This window comes from Garra rufa, chromosome 1, assembly GCF_049309525.1.
Source record: "Garra rufa chromosome 1, GarRuf1.0, whole genome shotgun sequence".
Taxonomy (NCBI): Eukaryota; Metazoa; Chordata; class Actinopteri; order Cypriniformes; family Cyprinidae; genus Garra; species Garra rufa.
In genome coordinates, this window is record NC_133361.1 from 25,911,752 (window position 1) to 25,929,625 (window position 17,874).

The window sequence follows — 17,874 nt, forward strand, 5'->3', positions numbered from 1 at the left end:
TTCAGGGACTCATGAACAACTATAACTAAACCAAAGAAAGCACAGATGTGAGTACAACACAGTAGTAAGAATATTTTGAACGGGGTCATTTTATACATTCAGCTATTTTGTGGACTGTATTTAAACATCTTTTATGTGAAATATCTTATTCAGGTCATTACTAAATAAACAATAACATGCATTTTGTATGATCCCTGATATTTTGGTAAAATAATTAACATTTTGCAGATTCTGAAAGGGGGGGGGTGTAAACTTTTGACCTCAACTGTATGTGTAAACTGTAACCTGCCTCATAAATGTCAGTTGTAAGTGCATTACAGTGAACATGGTCTGAGAAACAAGTCTAAAGATTTATTTTGTAGACTGCAAATTGCATTTCTAGATGGCTTTAAGATGACCTGACCTTTTAGCAATTTTGTTCCTTTCTCTTTTAAATTTGATCTTTGTCAGGTAAAAACGGCACTTTAATGTCCCATGGCGCATTCAGCAGCTGTGTAGTTCGATGTTAGACAGGTTATAAAGGAATAAACCCCCCTACAGCCTTCACTCCTGCCCATTTGTGGCTGTCTTGTCTTTTCTTCATTTCTCTCTGAATGTGTCCGACCTGGCAAGCTTCCTTCTCTCTTTGTTCCACAGTTCCGATGGCAAATTGATTTCGACAGTGTGAACACAGACAGACTATCAGACACAGATCCGGATAGCACAGGGGCCACGCCCCTACTTCCCTTAGCCCCTCCCCCTCTTAAGCTCTGCCTCCACACACTCCTCCTCCAATGGAAGGGGCCAGTCTCATCCCTCCTTTCTGTCCTCTCTTCCTCCCTGCGTCTTGCCGGGGCGATAGTGGCGGTCGCGTGTGGTGGGTCGGGGGGGAACTCTGAGAAGAACGACCGGAACGCAGTCCAACTGCTCGCCTCGCTGCTTTACGGACTCTGATTCGCCTGTAGTGACGCCGCTATGACATCGCTGTGGACTCCAAAGAGACTGCTTACCACTTCCCGTCTTTCATGCATGAGCACAAGTTTTGCTATGTGGTTGTTTTTTAAAATGACATCCTCATGTAAAAGTGCCAAAAGAGAAGCAAAATTTGGTCTTTTGGAGCAGCTCTCCTCATTCCGAAGCTCTTGCTGAGTGTTTTTTCTAAGCAGATGTAATGGGAGCCTCATGCCAAATGAGGAATGTTTTTTGTTTTTTTTTATTCTTCTTTGTGGTTTAGTTGTGCAGAGTGTACTCTCTCTCTGTGTTTTTGAAGAGCATTTGCGTTTTGTGAATCCCTCATGTATTACCTGGTGCTCCTCTGGTCCAGAGGCTGTGTCGCTTTGTGCCGCAACGAGCTTAGATTTTCCTCCGATTCACCCACGAAATTGGAACGATTGGAAGGAAAATCAAAATTTTCCCTCATTAAACAAGTGCCAAATGAGAGTGAACCTACGAAACCAGAGTGAAGGTCGCATGAGCATCAAAATATTCGGGTGGGACTGTGCTGTTCGTCCAGACCGGCACGTGTCCGCTCACCCTACATGCATGAAAGAAAAGTGCTCTGAGCAGAAACCTTTTCCCCCAAAAATAACCCCTTATCCTGCCTCAGACACCTTTAAGTATGGGATCAGAATAGCATCAAAATGAATATTTTGACGGTATGATTCACAAATGCGTGACCTAGTTCACAACATTTGATTCTCAAATATTCATTTGAACAGTGTGTTCAAAAATAGAGACTTATGAACTGATGAATGACCTTGAATTTGAGTGTGAAGGTTTCATACTTTTCTGAGAGGTTTTGATTCAAAAATACTAGAGCTGCACGATTCTAGATAATGTGACAAGCACAGTTTTTTTGTCAGATAGAGATCACGATTGTCCCACAATTCTAAACTAAAGAAAATAATGTGACAAAATATTATTGCTGCAGTTTGTGTTTAATTAATATGATTTTATATTAAACATTTTAGTATATATGCTATATAATATAGAATATTACATATTTTGTAAAAAAAAAATTATATTAAAACTATGAAAAAGAGGTTTGAATGAATGATTTTAAGACTCATAAATACTTCACTTGTTTTATTGCTGGATGAATCAGCGTTTTTGAACGAATCTCTTGAATGAATGATTCAGTGTCTAATACATTTTTATGTTGTTTGAAGTGCCACTTATATTTAAAATCGCTACTATTACGGGACGTAACAGACATCAGTGTTTATATCTGAACTATAAACTTTGATCCTAGTATTTCTGATAACATGAATGACTGTAAGACAAAAATAATACTGTGTAGTTGAAAAGACTGTTTGTGAAGCTGATTCTTACCCAAATATGCTAACTGTCGTGTCAGCGGCTGGACAAATGCAGATTTAAATGTTCCGGTATGGCTTTTTCAAAGGTTTAATAGACACGGGTGAATCGTTGTCAGCTCTAAAAATGACAAAATTAGCTTTTTAGTAAAATAGTGATTTATTTCTTTTGAATTTATTTTTAGTTTTTCCTTTATTTTCTCATCAAGTATATCCTCCGTAGCCAATTGAGAGTTAGACATCAATGCGTTGGACAACACTGAATTTTTTTTAATGAAATGCAATGTCAAAGGGCCTTTATGGAGAGAGTTGAAATTACCATCAACATTTCCTCACCCTCACGTTGTTCCAAACCCATAAGACTTTGGTTCATCTTCGAAACACATATTAAGATATTTTAATAAATCCTGAGAGGTTTCTGTCCCTTCAGGTAACCAAAAGCACCAAAGTCTTGTGGCTTTTTAATGACATGGGGATGATTAAACAATAGCTATGTTTCCATCACCCTGTTTGTCTGCGCATTTTGAAGAATCGCATCAGAAACAAATGACAAAATTCGCAAAAAATAATTTAAGCTCGCTTGAGGTGGTTTTGTTTTTGATTTAAGAGTTCATGCAAATAATGGGAGATTCACGTGACTTTGCGCTATGGCAAGGCATAACCTAACTAACCAGTGGACTGATCTTTTTGCACAGCATCTAAAATGTTCTTATGGCCATTTTTAAACCCAAAGTATACTTCATTTTTGTATGCGTAACAGTAACAGCGTAACTTATCACTGCAAAACAAGTCTATTGCACACATGCGACCTGCAAGTACAAAGTAAAGTACAGTATGCGCATACTATTCTGATATACTATACTATTCTTCACGTATGAATAAAAAGTATACTGTGGGCTTTAAATGCCTGAGCAAAGTCTGCAATCAAAGTATTTCTGTATAAATGCCACCCTGAACTTATGTGACTGCATTCTCAAACAGCAGGCATCCACCTCTGAAAGCAATGACTGCATTTATTGTGTTTCATCTGCTCGCTCTGAGGTACAAGTAATTTAATATACATGAAAGTTACTATATTCGGTGGCTTCTGCTAATTTTCTTAGTGATATTCAGTGTCAGTTTATCAGGAAGAGGCGATTTTGTTCTTTTTGACTCGTCGGATGGAAATGGTGCTTATGCAATATTCCAATTTTGCACATAAGTTAAATTCGCAATTTTAGATGGAAACCCAGCTAATGAGAGAATTTTCATTTTTTAAGTGGGCTATCTCTTTAAATTATGCCTTTGTGAATATATTATTTTGTGAACATCAATCAGGTTACACATTTATGCATCATATTTTGTGAATATATTAATCTGAGCCTATTCTGATCCCATACTGAAGTGCCACCAGCCCATGTCTCTAAAACATTCCCGTTGTAGTATGTTTCCATGCAGTTTTAGGATGTTGACTGACAGATCCTCTGGAGCTGTGGTGTAGTCCTCGCTGTGTTGATGTTCTTTTGTTTCTTCTTTTTTTATTTTCTTGGAAAATAGACAAACTAGGAAAAACTGCACAAGAAATCAGTGTAACAATCACAATATGCATGCTGAGGAGGAACATAGTGAACATTGACCTTGAATGTATGGTGACTTTTTACGAAAGGAATAAATAAATATCTATATATTAATAAAACATTTGTTCAAATGAGCTTTCGATGATTTTTAATTTGTCATCTTGAATTACTACCTACAGCACACCTACAGCCAACTTGACAAAAAAAATTGTGATATTTATTTTTATATTATGATGCTATTGATTGATATATTATTTGATAAAATCTATACATTTAAAGTGCCCCTATTATGCCATTTTAAAGGTAGTTAATATTGTTGTATTAGTCTCTTAAAACAGGTTTACATGTATGCAAGTTCAAAAAACACTTTAGTTTTCTCCTAAATTAGATTTAATTTTACCCCGTTTCTAAATGATTCGTAAACGACTCGTGTGACGCAGTTCGAAGAATCAGTCTCTCTAAACCCCTCCTTTCAGTGAGCCCTCACTGCTGTGATTGGTCAGATGGCGCAGTCCTTCATGATTGGTCTACCGCTACAGCGCAAAACGAAACGCCCATTGGCATAACTGAATGACAGCTGCGGAGACCTGTTAATACATAGAAAACATAGCCTCGATTTTACCGTATCAATTCGAGCCGGAGTCTGACGATGAAACGGTTGAAGTGGCACATCGACAAGAAACTGTTTTGCAAGCACGACTGGAGCAGGACGTTTCTCAGTGGGTGTCATATGTTACCTGTTAAAAGTGCTTGCAATTTGCTTTTGTAAGCGAACCGGGCACACCTCTACGTTGTGAACTTCAACATTGTATAATGCATAACACTGCGTTAAGCCATCGTTTATCATTATCATTACTTAAACTAATAAGGCAGACAGACAGTCAAGCTGCATCAATAACAATTCTTAGACTACATTGCACTCACAGCTGAACAACAGAACTTCAGAAACGCAAGTTAGCCGGTTACCAAGACATGTGCGGGGTTGTTACACACCATAACGTACACAAAGACGTATTTTGAACGATCGCTAGAAAATACAATCATCAATTATTAATCATACTTACAGGTAGAAGTTCAGAGGAGCAAGCCGGTCCAAATAACCTGGGCACTGATCCATTTTTTAAAACCAAGCGTTTGGTGAATCTCGCGTTGTAACGTTACTCCCCAAGATTGGAAAAGCAGTCATCAGTAAAATGACGAGAACACAACACAAGATTGGAATTGGACTGCTGAGGTGTTGTTGAAAAAATGAATGTTAACCACTCATTCTTTGTAGATTCATCTTTCGGAAGCGCATATAAAACAAATGTAATCTCACAGCGCAGGATACTGCGTCTTCTTGACATGACGTAATCCACGTGAAAATTGTACTGTTTGTGGGCGGGCAAGTTGTTCGCGACATAGAACGTGGGCGGACATTACGCAAATGTGTAGCTCGTGACGTGTGGCCGTAACAGAAAAAGATTCGAATTGCTGACGACTCGTTTAGGCGAATGTGAGCCGACTCTTTGTTTTTGATAGACAAAAACTTCATTTGTCGTGCACTGTCGGCGCCACAACTTTGCAGATAGTTTATGTTCACATACAGCTACATGACACACTACATGAAATATCATATTTGAAAAGGCATAATAGGGGCACTTTAAGATATGGGCCATTAAAGGGTTAGGTCACCCAAAAATGAAAATTAGCCCATTATTTACTCATCCTCCAGGCATCCTAGGTGTATATGACTACCTTCTTTCAGACGAATCCAATTAGAGTTAAATTAAAAATTGTTCTGGCTCTCCCAAGCTTTATAATGGCAGTGAGTTGGTGTTTCTCTTCATCAGTCCAAAACAAGTCCAATAAAGTGCATCCATCCATAATAAAAAGTGTCTCACATGATTCCAGGGAGTGAATAAAGGCCTCCTGTAATGAATCGAAGCATTTTTGTTAGAAAAATAGCCATATTTAAAACATAATAATCACTTTAATCTAGTTTGCGCTCACTGCTGTACTTTTTATTATGGATGGATGCGCTTTATTGGACTTGTTTTGGACTGATGAAGAGAAACACCCGCCCACTGCCATGATAAAGCTTGGGAGAGCCATAACCATTTTTAATAGAACTCTAATTGGATTCATCTGAAAGAAGGAAGTCATATACACCTAGGATGCCTGGAGGGTGAGTAAATAATAGGCGAATTTGTGAATGAACTAACCCTTTAATGGCTAATCTTACATCTTGAACTACTTATTCCGTTTTTTTTTTGTTTTTGTTTTTTTCGTTTTTTTTGGGCATGCCAACAAGACCTCTACCTCAACTGGGTCGTCCACAAATAAAATGTCATCTTTTGAGACAGACTATCAACCAACATTTCACGAACCTGAAGAGCACACTGTTTGTGTACTTGTGCATCATGACGTTGTGTCTGTATGAATATGTGACCTGTCTGTTTCTTTGTCTGTGCTTGCCTGCTCGCCTTTTTTCTTCCTCTTATCTTCTAAGATCTGCTCTATTTGAGTTGTATAAGATGTGTCAGTTTTATATAAGCATGCATTTTGTGTATATATATATATATATATATATAGAACTGTGAAGGATTTGATATTGAAATGTGCTCTTCAAGAGTTCATTGTTTTCCATACACATCTCTTTACTAATTGGAGCTCCTAACCAAACTGCTATGGGCAGACCTTTCATTTTGCACTATATTTTGAACCCATGTCATTTCTAGAAGTGTGTTATTTACTCATCTACGAACATAAGACTGACGTCATCCATGAGCAGTCCCAAAAAAAAGCGCCATGTCACAGAGCAAGTAACCTACAGTACGGCCATCGTACGCAACACACTAACAGTCATGTGAATGCGGTGGAAATGTAGCCATGCATAGCCTCGGTCTGAGCTGAGCTCTCAGGTACAAACCCCTGGACTCTCTTTACTTTCCAGTTTGGGTCCTGAATTGTCCCGGTTCTGAGTGTTGCAGGACCTCCGTAAGTCACCTGCCTCCATCGCTGCTCAGCCAAACCAGTCATGCCCTTTCTTTTGTTCTTTTAATTTTGGTTTGTTTTCAACTCTCACCCGCTGCGCGGCTTAAACGGGCAACTGTTTTCGTCTCACGCCGCCACCTGCCTCTCTGGTTGGTCCTTGGCTTTTTTTATTTTGTGTGTGAGCTGTAGTTCGCACCAGCCAGAGAGCTCGTAGGTTGCCAGGAAATGGTGTTGGTGCTGGAGGTAACCCCGAATCTAACTCTTGCATGCATCTATCAATGCTGACAGAAGTAACTATGCCTTGTTCCATTTGCATGCCTGCTCCAAACACCCCTTCTCCAGATACCTGTTCATAAGTATATGTCAAATGAATCACCGTATGCCTTTCAGCAGTACCTTTCTTCTGTATCCCAAATCAAAGTGCAGTAGAGCTGTTTTTGTGTCGTAGAGTTCAATGGGTCACTAGCACGGGCCGTGTTGTGGGCGTACTGACCGTGTTTGTTCTCCACCCCCTCTCCATCTAGTGACCGTTCCCTGGAGGTCTACCTCAGGTCAAGCATCATGGACGACCGATCCGCTCCTCTCTACTACTAGAGGGGCTGTGCAGTGGCCTGTGCACTGTGTCGCCCTCTTCTGTTCTGTCTGTGTCATTGCAACAGCATGTGGAGGCAGAGCACACACATTTACCGACAGGGCACGGAGGATAGAGCTTGTTGTGTCCTGAAAGGATTAGAATAATGATCTGTAGCTATATAATTAACGGTATTTGTATCCACCAATTCACGTATTCCAACAGCTTTTCTAATATGGTTTTCTTCATGTTCATGACAAATCAGACAGCTGAAATGATAATGACAGTGTGCTTTTTTTAGAGGGAAAGTGTACGCCTGATTTAAGTATGAGATCTTTTATTTGTTTGAATGTGAAAATGTAAAAAAAGTAGCTATTATTTCTTTAAATGCAGTTATAGGGAAGCCTTTTCTTTTTCTGTCAGTTGTGTTTGTTTTGTGGCACATGCCTCTATCATTCATTTCAGAAACCTCTTCGCAGGGGTCTTGATGCTGTGGTCGCTCGTATTAAACAGACCACCGTGCTTTGCTAAACTTCTAGTGATGCCTCTGTGAATTTTCTATCTCTGTCTTCTGCAGAGATCTGTACAGTATATTAGATACAATACATAGTGCAATTTTTCATGCAAGCAGCACCGACAACAGGAACTGTGCCTTTTCCTGCTGTTTTGGTGCTTTATGCGGTTCTGGATATTTGTAACTCCACTGGTGTGCGTAAAGGGAATTGCTTTTATGTGATATTTTGATTTTTGTACTATTATTTGCTTCTACTGTACTTTTTGTTCTCCTCTTAGAAATTCCAATGACTGTTATAGATATATAAGGGGGTTTATTATGTTTTGCTGCTTTTGCTTTTCCACATATTGAGCAATACTGCTTATTAAATATCACAAATAGACTTGCAGCATATTAGTGAAGATATTAAATTGCAGGTTCTGTAAATATATCTTTTGGTTCGTTTCTGCTTGAGGGACTGAAAAGTGCTGGAGCAGTATATATAACCACTGATTTTCGAAATGTTATGGAAAATACAATATCAGCTAGTTTAGATACTGGTATGAATTGCATGTTTTTTTTATATATTAGGGCATCTACTGTGGACCGTGCGAGGAAGGTGGGATCGTTGTGTGATTCTTTGATGGAACGAAAGGTTTTGTGTCTGATCAGCTTTAAAAACTATTTTATAATGTTTTATTTTTGTTTTGGCTTTTCTGTTTCTTATTTATGGAGAACTGCAAATGTATGTGAACATTCTTGTCTTTTCTGAAATAAAAAAGCAAATGTAAACTGCAGCACCTTCAGATTATATAGGTTCAAATTATTGTGAAATCTCAATGTAAATCTTTGAATTTTATGTTTCAACCTAGAAATGATTTAATTTCCTCCATGTAACCTCAAGATATTCTTTGGATCATCTCAAATCATGCTGGAGAACATGACCATCAGGTTTCTTCAGACAAATCCTTCAGGTCCTACAGATTCTTTGGTTTTTCACCATTTTTATGTGTTTGAACCCTTTCCAACAATGACTGTATGATTTTGAAATCCAGCTTTTTACACTGAGGACAACTGAGGGACAGATATGCAACTGTTACAGAAAGTTCAAACACTCACTGATGCTCCAGAAGGAAACCCAATGCATTAAGAGCCAGGGGTGTAAACTTTTGAACAGAATGAAGATGTGTACATTTTCATATTTTGCATAAATATATATTTATTATGTATTTATTTATTTAGTACAGCCCTTCAGAAGCTACAGAAGAAGATGCATGTTTCCCAGAAGACAAAATAAGTGAAATTTACCCTGATCTTCAAATCTTTAAGTTTACACAGTTGTGTGAAAAGATGGATCTTATAATCATACAGTCATTGTTGAAAAGGATTCAAATACACAAAAATGCTGAAAAACCACAGAATTTCTTGGACCTGAAGGATTTTTATGAAGAACAGTGGACCGTTTAACTGTCCAGGACTCATGAACAACTATCACTAAACAAACAAAACACACACACACAGCTGTGGATCATTCAGGTAAGAACACAGCATTAAGAATCAAGCGTACACTGTAAAAAATTTACTGTAAAATTTACAGCAAGTTACTGGCAACTTTGGTTGCCAGCAATACTGTAAATTTTTACAAGTGCACTGTAAATGATTAACTACAGTTTTACTGTAAAATTTACAGCAAGTTACTGGCAACTTTGGTTGCCAGCAATACTGTAAATTTTTACAAGTGCACTGTAAATGATTAACTACAGTTTTACTGTAAAATTTACAGCAAGTTACTGGCAACTTTGGTTGCCAGCAATACTGTAAATTTTTACAAGTGCACTGTAAATGATTAACTACAGTTTTACTGTTAAAATACAGCAATTTTCTGTATATATACTAGCAACGATATATACATTATTTAAAGCTGCTACTGTGAAATTGCAGCAATAGTTTGCAATTTTACAAGTGTACTGGAAATCATTAAATAACGTTTCACTGTAAAAATATTGTACTACTTTAATTTGTATATTCTTTATTTGCAGTATTTATTTTCCAGATTGCTGAATAATAATGACTAGCAATTTAAACAATTTATTAACTGCATAAGCTTTAAACAATATTTAACTGCATAAAGTGTTGTATAGTATGAAACTCAGTGCACCTTTTAATAAAAACAAAAATAATAATAATTTGACACATCTTAATCTTGATAAACAGGTCCAATTTTATTTAAAAAATCTCTTATTTATTAACTCTCAAATTTGCATGAAAGAAATGTCATAGAACAGTGTATTCAGTATTATTCTGAATTCCAAAATAAATTGGGCATGAAAATATTTACTTGAAACATATTACGCTGCTAAATATTAAGGTTAACCAATATTTAGCCAAAGTTGAAACCAACATCAAGTTAAGCAACATGGTTATAATTAAATGGTTCGAAATACCATAAAGACAGTGATGAATTTTCACAACTTCATGGACAGTCCAACATGGCCAAACAACAAGCCCTCAAGTGAGTCCAAAAAAACTTCTGATCGAAAAAGGAGAACAGTTCAGATCCAGATGCTGTTCCAGCCCAGGATGCAAAGAGTGGCTAAAAAAATATATAAAAGAACAAAAAGGGCAATACATTAGATATTTTACAAAACAATGATACAGTCAGACAAAGACAGAGGGATGACAGATACAGTCAAAGGCAGAGAGAGTGATGATTGTTACAGTTAGATCAGTATGATATTAAACAGTAAAACACTAAAATTGTGAAAAATATTACAATTTTTACAAGTTATTACAAGTTTTATATTTTACTATACTTTCAAATATAATTTATTTCTGAGATGCAAAGCTGAATGTTCAGCATCATTACACCAGTGTTGCATGATCTTTCAGAGATCATTCTCATTTATTATCAATATCCTGATTTATTGTCAATGTTATTGTCAATGTTGTCAGTGTATGTTTTGGAGCCTGTGATACTTTTTCAGGATTCTTTGATGAATAAGTTTCAAAGAACAGCAGTTATTTAAAATATACATTTTATCTAAAAATATAAATCTTTACAATCAATTTCAATGTAACATACTATATATAAGTATAATATATAAGATATAAGTAAAAAAAAATCCATAAAAGAATCCTGAAAAAAGTATCACAGGTTAATAAAAATATTAAACAGCACAATTGCTTCTAACATTGATAATAAATCAGCATATACAATAATTTCTAAAGGATCACTAAAGGACACTGGAGTAATTAGAAGACTAGTGTATTGATGCTGAAAATTCAGAAATAAATTACATTTTTAAGTATATTAAAATGGATAAAACATTTTAATAATATTTCACAACATTATAGTTTTTTCTGTATTTTTTATCAATTAAATGCAGCCTTTATGAGCAGAAGATACTTATTTCAAAACATAAAACCTACTGATCACAAACTTTTGAACGCTAGTGTAGATAAAGGATAAAATAACATAATAAAAGGAAAAAGATCTTGGTGTATGTGTACTTACATGTCAGTAATTCTGCTGAAAATCCTTCGCATTGCAAAGAAAACTGGTAACTTGGGTTCACTTCTGCTGGTTTCTTCTGTGTCCTGTGGTTTTAGATGGGTCTTTTCCTTTCAACTTCTTTGTTTTTCTCTCAGGATAAATATCTACAAAACAGTCAGGAAGCAGACAATATGTAATTCACATTAGTTTTAGCTTTTGTACATCTGAATTATTCTCCCTAAAAAAACTCTCTCTACTTGAGTTGAGAAACATATTCTATCATATCTACATGTAAAATGCAGGTACTCAGATTGTTAGAATGCAACTATTACCTTTGTATGAACTCCAAAACTCCGTCTGTCTCCTCTTGATAACGTTAGTCCAGAATATGTAATATGCTGCGAACAGGCCAGACAGGACAATGGGCTGGATTAAGGCATTCTTCAAATCAAAGTTAGCAAAAAGCATTAACGTTACATTCAAACAATAAGCGAATAAGCAAGTTATCAAAGGTGCTAGTACATCTCACTGCTTACGTTAACCACTTTAACAGCACCGTTCAGAGTTTACGTGACACACATCCTCCGTGAGCGGCTGACCGCGAATCGCGAGCCCTAAATACGCGTTTTATTTCGGTGCCCGTGTTAACAGATGGCTGCCTGTGCAAATATGTTGTACATCATAAAATAATCACGAGAAAGTGTGCTGATCAGCACGACGTCGCCGTGAATCACATTCTTTGCCAATGAAGCTTGTAATTCTTAACGTAGGAACCCAGAGATGTTACGCCTATAGCCGATATAAGGCAGGGGAATGTGTGTGTAATCCTTCCGCGACTGCAGTGCCGAATCCCCGCACAAGTCTCTCTCGTGCTCCGCGGACGGAGGATTCGTTAATCTGCGGTTACCGCGAATGTTTATGACACCTTATATTCTTTAATATTCTAATACAGTTACAAATTATGAAAAATAAAACAGAAATAAGACACTTACCACAGTTATGAATCGTTCTTCTTGCTGCTCCCAAATGTCGACCGTTAAAGATAATCCCGCCTCTTTAGATTTGAAATTTACCAGAATGCATTGCGGTTTACAGCAATATGCTATATTGGCTGTATTATAAGAAATACAACCCGCTGCTGTAAAATATTGCTGTAATTTTTACAGCAATTCGTTACAGTGTATGTAAACTTTTAAACAGGGTCATTTTTATTAATGCAACTGTTATTTTGGATTATGTAATCAGATTCCAAAAATGAAGTAGTTGTAATTAGAGTAAGTTACATTTTAAAATAATCTTAATTAGATTACAGTTACTTTTTTATGGATTACATGATTACATATTGTTATTCATAATTCAATGATTCTCCCTAAATTTTCTTTTTCATCTTTTACATTTTGCTTTCTAAAATAGCCTACCGATTATATACATTCAGTCAAGTTTTGTGGACATTCACACAGACTAGTTAGTCCGGTGGCAACACAGCATTTAAACAATGGATTTACAAAAATCATTTCAGGTTTAAGAAGGGTTTCAACATTGTATCAACTACTGATGAACACATTCATGTATATTTAAATTATCACTCTGTAGGCTTTTTAACCATGTATTATTGTCTTGGGAAGGCTTTTGTCTTTCAAGCTCATTAAAATGTATATAATCACAATACTTCTTATTTACATCTAATGCAGGCATTCCAAAACGTTGTGTCATCTGAAACTTATTCACCAAATGTATTTAAGTACCGCTGAGATTTTGACATAAATATTTCAATAATTAATTATCACATTTGCATGGTTTCTTTGATATTAATTAATGTTCACATGGCATGCAGGTAAAATATTTGATCTATTTTAGTAAGTGTTTTATTTTAACTGTTATTTTTTTAATGATTTAATTCATCATTAGCTGTTTAATAAACTTACAAACCCTAGTTTGGGAAACCCTGATGTAATATAATGTTTAATGCACTTCATGTTGTAAATTTAAGTCGAAAGTAATTTAATGATTGATTATATTACCTAAAATGTGTAATGTAACGGATTATGTTACTAACTACAATTTTTGGCATGTATTCTGGAATCAGTAACGGATTACAATTTGTAGAAGGCCTAATCTACCACCAGCTCTGTATTCAGGTCAGTATTTAAACCAACAGTATGACAATATTACAAAATAAAAGTATATAAATCACTCGTTTTTCTAAAGGAACATTGTGCAACAGCGACATCAGAAGGTAATTCACAACAGGAGACCACTGAGTTTTAGCAGACCCCCTAAAATCGTGTCGTGAGTCAACTGTGGGTGAATGGGGGGGAAAGTCGTGTAAGAGGAGGCAATGCATCCATCGCGATATGATTGGATATGACTGGCAATGATCGGCTGTGGTTGGTTAATGCGATAAATCCCGCCTCTTGTGTTCGTGAGCGTTCTGCCCATAGGCATAGACTATGGTGCTGCCTTCGCGAATCAGTTCAAATGAGCAACATGGCGTTAATGCGAAGACTAATTTAAAAAAAGTAAGTAAACAACTCACACACTTAGCTATAACCACTTAGTTGGGTCAAAATAAGATTTAAATGGGTATGAAAACATGATCTGTAGGAGTTTTTAATGAGTTTTCAGCTTGGTGAAATTTTAAACAATGTTACATCTCTGTGTCTGTGACCAATATTTAGAGAGTTGATGCTGACTGATGATCCGAAAATTTCAAAAATTGTTAAAAAAAAAATAACTTTACAGGGCCGCTGCTGGCCAAATGGGTGCCCTAAGCAGAAATTTACTTTTGTGCCCCTCCCCCAAATATTACCGAAGTAAAAATAAACTAATAAAAAAACACCTACTATAGGGGCCAAAATATAACTTTATTCAAATAAAAGTAAATGCATAAATACGTTGTATCATTTATAAATTACAATTGTAGCTTTACAGCAAAAAAAATACACACTAAAATTTCACTTTAAATAAAACATTTAAAAATGTGAAATCTTAATAAAATAAACTGAAATAAAATCAACACTGTCATCTGCTGGAGCTTTCCAAAGTTCAAAATTTACAAAGACACACTTCTGCTTTTTCTTGAGGCAAAGTCGTAAATGAACTCTTCATATGATAAAGCATTTGCTAATTCAGGCCTTTGGTGCCCTTTTCAGGCATTTCTATTAAAATTGTAATGTAAACTGTTAATTTTGTATTAGATTATGTATTTTAACACTGTTATTTAATGACACCATATGATCATTATTAATCAATAATCATAAATGTCTCTTTGTTTTAATATAATGCATTTTAAGTCTTTTTTTTTTTACTTAGATCTGCTTGTATTCAAATTAAGAAAGATGCGTTAGTCGTGAAATTATTACCGACATTAAAACACATTATTAACGTCGACAGAATAAAATAAAGTTTCACAGGATTATGAACGCACCTGAAAGTGATGCACGGGCTTCATCTTGGACTTTTTTTTCTTTCGTTTCTCAGCGCCGGACTTTTGATGTCTCTTTCCAGGACCAGGCATATTGTTCATCAATTATTATCATAATTTTTGGCCAAATATTAGGAGGTAAGGGCGCGTCATCACGTAAAAGTGTTTTTGTTTCTGTTTCCTCATGCGTTCACCGTAAAAATGCAATATATACGTTTATATTTTTGTTTATATGTATATTATTAATATTAATTTATTATTATAATATATAATAACTTTTTTTTTTTTTTTGAGCAGCTGGGATGGTGCCCCCCTGGGAGTTGGTGCCCTACGCAGACTGCGTACTCTGCGTATAGGGAGCGGCGGTATATATATATATATATATATATATATATATAAATGTTTAAACTTCCTGCCTTGAGTTATTTTGTTTTATGTAAAATGCTTAAAAACACTAACTTGATGAGATGAGACTTTGCCTCATATTCAAACACCACTGCGATAGATAGATAGATAGATAGATAGATAGATAGATAGATAGATAGATAGATAGATAGATAGATAGATAGATAGATAGATAGATAGATAGATAGATAGATAGATAGATAGATAGATAGATAGATAGATAGGGAATATTTAATAACTGTCACAGGCACAAGGACAAACTATAGTTTGGTTTATTTTTCGAATAGTACAGTAGGCATGAATCGTGAGGACATACGGTTCGACAGCTATGAGGCAGTAACAACAGACTTCTCCCTTCAACGCTACATTCAACATCCAGTTCACTTTCATTTGACCTTTCTTTGGCAACCGTAACCAGCCGAATGAAGCACTGATGTTCTGAATGAGAAAAAGTACCTACTGCCGCAAGGTATAGCACAGTATAAAACTCTTGAAAGGCATACAGCGAGAAAGCGAGGGTACAAGTGCAGTGATTGTGACTTACAGCATTGGCACAAATGTGTATGAGCTCCAGTGATTCAAGGCAGAGCATGACAGGTACAGCTGTACGTTACATTGAAACAGATCGTCGTGTAAAACAAGTTTATAACTTTTCTCGGTGTTACACCTCAGATCATATAGGGACAAGAGACAAAATATATTGAGAGAAACTTGTAGAAACACACGAGGCCCACATGCCGTCCGGACCATCTGAATTGTTTTCTAGTATTTTTCTGAACATCTACTTGTTATTGGATTTAACAAAAATAACACTTCTGAGACAAAGCATCATCACAGACGGAGGATCAGATCTGCAGGAGCTGCCATTATTGTTTGTAACACATTTTGTTCACAGACGAGATGGTCACTCTTCCTTCTTTAATAACTTGGTACCAAAATTGTCAAGTGCACACATGTGACTTTAATAACCCGCTGGTTTATACTAAAATCAGTTCCTGAAACTTTCGGATTCAATGCAAAAATGTTCATGCCCAAGACTGATTGCTGTGATGAACTTGCTAAATTCTTACCCTGACAAGCACCAATAAAGAGTACCATCAGGGTCATTCCTCTTATATCATACTGGGTGATATATTAAATTCAAGTTTTGGAACACAAAGAATTGAATGTCTGAGCTACAGCTCCAAATATGGCAGAAGCACCAGAAATGTAGCTTATTTAATTCCTCAGAAGTCATATGGTACCTTTATGTGAAGAACAGACAATTTAAGAACAGACAGAAAGGTAAGTGTTATTATAATCGTTTGATAATTATAACCATAACAGTGAAATCCTACCTATTTTCCAGCAATTCTGTCATTGCTTCTCAGCACAAACAAGTACTGTAATATATCAGTGTCATGGGTAAAATATTTTGGATATTTAAATAGAAATCTAGGGATTTAAAGATCGATTAACGAGTTATTGATTAAACTATACTTTTAATAAGATATGAGATCTTGATTTTGACTTGATTATAGGATAAGAGATGTATAAAGTCAATAATGAAAGTGCAGGTAGTTGTTGTATGAAAGTTCTTCGCCATTAAAAAAGCAAAACACGGTTTAAGACTTAAGTGTGATGGTTTATATTCTTAATATTTTCTACTTTTGTACCACTCCCTTAACACTCCTGAGCTAAAGTTTAGTTCAAAATGGTCAAATATAGAAAATATCACTTTTGATCAGCTTGTAAGTGAGGGATTCGTGTATAGAATTTTTTGCACCTTCAATAATAAATGTGGGTCTTTCTTTTTAATGAAGCTCATTGGGTCAACCTGAAAAATGTAAAGCACTATGACAGATCTTTCAGACTCGAAACCACATATTGACAATATGGGGCATGACAAGCAAATGAGGAGAGCAGCCTTGTATCTATATTGTTTCCTATGAGTTATGTGTAAAAAAAGATGATCTCAGCATGATCTTGTGCAAATAAGTTATATAATCTTCATACCTCATGTTCTAATACATAGATAATAAATATGTTGTGTTATACAGATCTCTTTTTCTGTTCTTACAACTGTTGTCCTCAAAAAAACCTGTCACTCAACCACCATCTGTCTAGGAACACAAGGGAAGGGCTGGCTAATCAACTACAATATGAGGCACTGTGTCCAAACAGCATATCAGGTTGACAGGACCCTTTTGTCCAGCACGTTTAAAAGAACAAAAATATAGCGATACAGGAGAGCCCACAGTCTGACGGGACCAAATCAAACCATACAGGTTAATGACCCCTTCACTCATGGGCTTCATTCTCACTGTTACCTGTGTGGCAAAAAGAGAGAGCTAGTTAACTTTCAATTTCAACCCTGCATAAAGCAATGAAAAAGCATTAATGTTTCTAAACTGTATCAACCATGTCTTTATAGCCACTCGACACGGCTCAGCATGCTTTACTTTGGCTCGGTTCGCTTTATGAAGCATTGAGAAAATCGCCTTTAATGTTGTCCAAATGAAGTTCTTAGCAATGCATATTACTAATCAAAAATTTAATTTTGAATTATTTACGTAAGGAGGTGTACAAAATATCTTTATGTAACATGATCTTTACTTAATATCCTAATGATTTTTGGCATGAAAGAAAAATCGATAATTTTGACCATTCAATATTATTGGTT

General features: G+C 35.9%; 2 protein-coding genes and 1 long non-coding RNA gene across 8 annotated transcripts in view; 1 reads left to right on the plus strand and 2 right to left on the minus strand.

Annotated features, from left to right (window-relative positions):
- Positions 1 to 8,687, plus strand: part of baiap2a (BAR/IMD domain containing adaptor protein 2a) — a 125,121-nt gene extending 116,434 nt beyond the window's left edge. For 3 of the 5 annotated variants that reach the window (XM_073837911.1, XM_073837928.1, XM_073837933.1), the window contains one exon: positions 7,351 to 8,687. In XM_073837911.1, coding sequence (XP_073694012.1) covers positions 7,351 to 7,420 — 70 coding nt within the window. In that variant the 3' untranslated portion in view covers positions 7,421 to 8,687. Of the gene's footprint in view, positions 1 to 636 lie in introns of all 5 variants that reach the window. The other 2 variants (XM_073837916.1, XM_073837923.1) reach the window with 2 other exon arrangements.
- A 1,406-nt stretch (positions 8,688 to 10,093) lies between these two features.
- On the minus strand, positions 10,094 to 12,465 carry LOC141325858 (uncharacterized). The gene is made up of 3 exons (XR_012353846.1): positions 11,716 to 12,465; positions 11,405 to 11,547; positions 10,094 to 10,483 (listed from the first exon to the last, which is right to left on the minus strand). It is a non-coding gene; the product is annotated as an uncharacterized lncRNA (long non-coding RNA).
- Positions 12,466 to 15,468: 3,003 nt separating this feature from the next.
- Positions 15,469 to 17,874, minus strand: part of aatka (apoptosis-associated tyrosine kinase a) — a 92,966-nt gene continuing 90,560 nt past the window's right edge. For both annotated transcript variants that reach the window (XM_073837939.1, XM_073837945.1), the window contains one exon: positions 15,469 to 17,521. In XM_073837939.1, coding sequence (XP_073694040.1) covers positions 17,493 to 17,521 — 29 coding nt within the window. In that variant the 3' untranslated portion in view covers positions 15,469 to 17,492. The remainder of the gene's footprint in view (positions 17,522 to 17,874) is intronic.